The sequence below is a fragment of the Branchiostoma floridae genome, chromosome 10 (genome assembly GCF_000003815.2).
Source record: "Branchiostoma floridae strain S238N-H82 chromosome 10, Bfl_VNyyK, whole genome shotgun sequence".
NCBI lineage: Eukaryota > Metazoa > Chordata > Leptocardii > Amphioxiformes > Branchiostomatidae > Branchiostoma > Branchiostoma floridae.
This window is the reverse complement of record NC_049988.1, coordinates 22947718-22952090: the sequence shown is the minus strand read 5'-3', so window position 1 is coordinate 22952090 and position 4373 is coordinate 22947718. Positions and strand designations below refer to the sequence as shown.

The 4373-nt window shown below is 38.1% G+C and overlaps 2 protein-coding genes across 2 annotated transcripts in view; one reads left to right on the top strand and one right to left on the bottom strand.

Moving 5' to 3' along the window:
- Positions 1–2888, bottom strand: part of LOC118425105 — a 5481-nt gene extending 2593 nt beyond the window's left edge. Inside the window, exons 1-4 of the mRNA XM_035833923.1 lie at positions 2692–2888; positions 1988–2068; positions 1484–1535; positions 982–1181 (exon numbers count right to left, since the gene is read on the bottom strand). Of these exons, the coding sequence (XP_035689816.1) occupies positions 982–1181; positions 1484–1535; positions 1988–2068; positions 2692–2800 (442 nt within the window). The 5' untranslated portion in view covers positions 2801–2888. The remainder of the gene's footprint in view (positions 1–981; positions 1182–1483; positions 1536–1987; positions 2069–2691) is intronic.
- Positions 2889–3255: 367 nt separating this feature from the next.
- On the top strand, positions 3256–4364 carry LOC118424415 (cytochrome c oxidase assembly factor 5-like). The gene is made up of 3 exons (XM_035832975.1): positions 3256–3479; positions 3638–3736; positions 3980–4364. Exons 1-3 carry the CDS (start codon positions 3372–3374, stop codon positions 4019–4021), a joined length of 249 nt encoding a protein of 82 aa, XP_035688868.1. The 5' UTR covers positions 3256–3371; the 3' UTR covers positions 4022–4364.
- Positions 4365–4373: the final 9 nt, after the last annotated feature.

The following is a 4373-nucleotide window of genomic DNA, read 5'->3' as shown; positions in this document are numbered from 1 at the left end:
TACCTCGTTCGCTACGCTCACTCGGTGGTTTATTCGGTGGTTATCGCACCTGACCAGGGATTATCTCACCATATACACCTCGGGCCGGGGCATTAACCCTTTACTAGTACTCACTTGTACTAGTAATCAACAAAAAAAATTCCTAAAAAGGATCATTTCAACCTATCATACCCTGGGTACCATCCGGATAGTAGTTTGATCTGACATTTATTATACACTAGTACTGTATACAGTTGCTTCTCTGCTATTCCATCTGCGAACCATGACATCTCTAACGTCTGGAATTGTTAAGAGTAAGAGGATGCTGATTGGTTCCTACACATGAGCGAATTAAGAAATGGGTTCAAGCGCTCGTTGGATTATACATTCCAACACTCAAAACCCCTTCCGTCCACTTCAGGAGGGCCTGTTGTCATTGACCAGGGGCTCTTGAACCCAGGGTACTCCCCAGAATTTTTTAGTATAGTGGAGGGGCTGGCAAAAATAACCCAAACCAATGTGCTACGCTTTCATAAAAATGGGTTCATTTTGCAATGACAGAGGGTGTCAAATGCTACAAGTATAATATATTATAGTGATTCCTTTGTTGTGAAGTGGCAAAACAACTATTGATTTGATCATCGCCCATTCACAAGTTTTTGCAGACAATGCCCACTGAAAAAGTGATGCCACTTGGCACAAAAATCTGTGAATTTTGATCAATTTTAGCAAAACTAACCAAGAAAATAGGGAAGAAACACTAAATTTCAAAAGTAGTATAGTGGAGCTGGGCTAGGAGTATAGTGGAGGGCCTCCCTTATTCCATCCTCTGGGGAGGACTCTGTGAACCTATTCCTTAATTCACTCATTAACCGATGTCACCACTGAAAGATTTCAATGTACTGTTCTCCAGATGGGTAGCATAAGTGAACATAGGAGCGAACTACTACTTGGATGTACCTATGCTACTCTGTTGAAGAAAAACAGTAAAGATATTCTTACATCTGACAGATTTCTTCCCTCTCCCACTGTTCTGCCTTCTCTTGTTGTCCCTCCTCCTCAGGTTAGACTTCATGATGTCCACTATCCCATCTGACACGTACCCCCCTCCCCCGACCCTGTCTGTCGCACCGCTGTGGTCTCTCAGCTGCTGAAGGTGCTTGGGATTTTCCTTTTTGGTCACCAGGGGCGGGCCACCATCTCTGTTATATATCATAAATGACAACAACAACAAAAATAATTTTTCTTTAGAATACATAAAAATTATTCTATTTCTTGGTTCTCACATTTGCCTTGTTAAAGACAGTCAAAGATATTTTTTTTTGTTACACTTACTAGTACAGGTCATAATCGTTGTTTCAGATTTCAATGAACAAAAGAAAGAAAGCCTTCTTAGTCTTCCACATAAACAAAGGCTTTGATAATCTGGTATACTAGTACTGTCATTCCTGAAGAATATGAAAGTTCTGCATGTCATCTACTGAATAATAAGGATATTGCTTACTCTGTGTTATTCTTGTCCATCTTCTCTTCTAGTTGTTCCTCCAGAATCTCCACTGAATAAAATATAAATTTTGACATCAAAGTTTTTAACTGTAGAGAGTAGAGACTAAGATCTTGTTCTACAAGAATACACAGGCTTTTCATTTGACGTAATCTACGTCATGTTGGATTTACAGCTTCTAACCACACGAAGATGCCACTTCTTAATCCAATTACCCATCAACATGGTCGTCAGAGGATTATTATATTGCAATTAATACATAGTATGGATGCAATATATTGTTTTTCCTTTGTCTCTTCTCCTGTCAAATCTTCAAATGGGATTATTTTTTTCATTTTTTAGCCAAATGAGCTGAAATTTGGCAGGGTGGTAGAAATAGCAAATACCCCCAGAAGTTTTTTTCATACAAGGAAAAAAATCAGTTATGTTACTATCAAATGATTTTGAAAAGTAAATAAAGTGATGTTTAGTTATAACTTATAATATATTATGTTAGAAACTTACAATGCTCCATTTCAGGCCCATAGAAATGATGCAAGCCTTTGAGCTGTTTCTTCTCTTCTCCGAGTCCAACGCAGCACTCAACTGTAGTAAACATGGATACAATAGTCTTACATACCCCTTACCGGCTCCTTGTTATGATAATGAAGAGATGGCCAGGGGAGAAGTGGATGTGAAAAAATTAGCTTTGTGTACTTTTGAAATGGTAACAATTGGAATGCTCAATATACATGTAACAATGGCACATCCACACTAGGAAACAAACAAATTGACTACGTCAAAATGAGTTCTTTTATCACCAGCCATTATCTAACGAACGAACGATTGATTGACTGATTATCTAAACTAAAGAAGTAAAGTGACTAGCGTCTTGACACTCGAGGTGAACTTTCCCTACAGAATTTCCCAGTGTTGTAGGTGTCAACAAAGTAGCTTAGCCATTGATCAGAAAGTTCGTACCACATTCCAACGACAGCAAAATTATGTACTTTGTAGTCACATATTCGGTACAAGATGCAGGGTAAACGCCTCGAATAAAATCGTTTCAAATCATACCTGCATACCCTACCCTTTTCAATGGTGTAGCGGACAGCCCCGTAACAAAAATTTGCAACTCAAAGTGTCTCAACAACAACTTTCACTGAAGTTGAAAAGCACGCATCTAAGGTTGGTTTTCGTCGTCCAAACGGACCAAAAGAAGCACAAACCTTTCGTTAAAGTAATCTTACTGCAGCTGACATCCAACGAGTGCACAACTCCACTGTAAATACCGTCATTTGTTGTGATTCGGATACTTTTCCCTGCGTAAGCTGCCATCCTCCGCTCCGGGAGTGTTCCACATGTGGTTCGAAAATAATTCCCGGGAGTGTTAATGCTTTCTGCAACGCTAAGAACCAAAAGCTTTTCCTAATGTTTACTTCACATATTCAATTCAGTTATACACATAAATATTGAAGAATGACAATAAGTTTATGGTAACTGATTCTTCAAAATGAGAAAGCTTTAAAATTCCAGGAACTTGGGCAAGTTTTGACTGAAAATATTCATGCTCTACATGTTGATGCTCTTGGCACAGTTTATTTGTTTTCACGGAACGTGGTATTTTGAAGGAGTTGTAAACACCTTCTATCCTCTTGTACCAAAGTATTGTGATAATCGATTTGCAAATAATCTTTATTCCATTTGTTAGATATGTATGTAAATTTACGTGAGTGATTGAAATAATTAGATTTTAAGTTTTACTTATACCAAGATTTCCCTGCTTTTACAATGGTATGATCCAGAAATGTAGAGATGGCGGCGCCCATGTTGTTTTGAACCGCGTTTCGTAATATTTCGCATCATCGAATTTTCTGATGAACTGCACCTATCTTACATCAAATAAATAATGCCCAAGTACTACGAGGCAGGTGAAGTTTTGGATGACAGCCGACCATGTGCCGGGCTGAGGGCAGATTTGAAGCAGTGTCTTTCCGAAAGCGACTGCATGAACAAGGTGACTGATGAAAATTTTATTTTCATGCATCGAAATCTTTATAACCCACTTTTGCAAATTTATTGATGCTATGTCACTTTTGCAGCTTTGCATTTGGTTTTTATTATTTCATGGAGCATATCACTTATGCATAGTAACAATTGTTCTTTGTTTTTCAGGAAGGGAAGTCTGCTAAAGATTGTCTTCAGGTGTCAAGTACACTTGACCAAAACTGTAGAGCCATTGCAAATACATTCTTTCAGTGTAAAAGATCGCTGGTAAGCCAATTTGAACTCAGTTTAATCATGAGTATATAGATGATTGTAAAAATACTGTGTGTTAATAAATAATTATTTAGAGAAAATACTATGTGTTTTCTGAAATAGTATCAATATTACCGTGTTCCAAATAGTTTATTAAATCTAACGCATCACCAAGGTCTCAGTAGCAATTCTTTAAGCTGATCTTATGCTGTATTTTATGGAGTATTGTACATTTATTTTTTATTTTCATCATTCCAGGTTGACAACAGGAACAGATTTCGAGGGAGAAAAGGCTACTGATGGTTACGTGCACAAAGAAATTGCAAACATCCAACCAGACTCAGACTAGGAGTTCAGCAACTTCTTATCATCGCAAGCACCGCCTAACCAAAGAGTGAAAGACATTTGTCTTCAGTTTCAACTACTGTAGTGGCAATTGGATTATACCATCAGATGCATATGTGTTAGCCTGATTCCTAGTGACCGGCCCTACAGTTGTTGACACCCCAGCCAGCGAGAGATTGTGTAAACACAGGCTACATGTGTGTGTGTTTGACTAGCCTGTAAAATATACTATGGTGGTTATAACGTGTTAGAGTTGACATGCTAGCAAGAAATATGACAGAAGTGACCAAGTGCTATCCATACTGTT

Bases quoted from the DNA above. Each gene is read 5' to 3' on its own strand.
- LOC118424415 (XM_035832975.1), top strand. From the start codon at position 3,372: ATGCCCAAGTACTACGAGGCAGGTGAAGTTTTGGATGACAGCCGACCA. The intron at 3,480-3,637 runs GTGACTGATGAA...TTTGTTTTTCAG, and splicing joins AAAGCGACTGCATGAACAAG to GAAGGGAAGTCTGCTAAAGA. The intron at 3,737-3,979 runs GTAAGCCAATTT...TCATCATTCCAG, and splicing joins TTCAGTGTAAAAGATCGCTG to GTTGACAACAGGAACAGATT.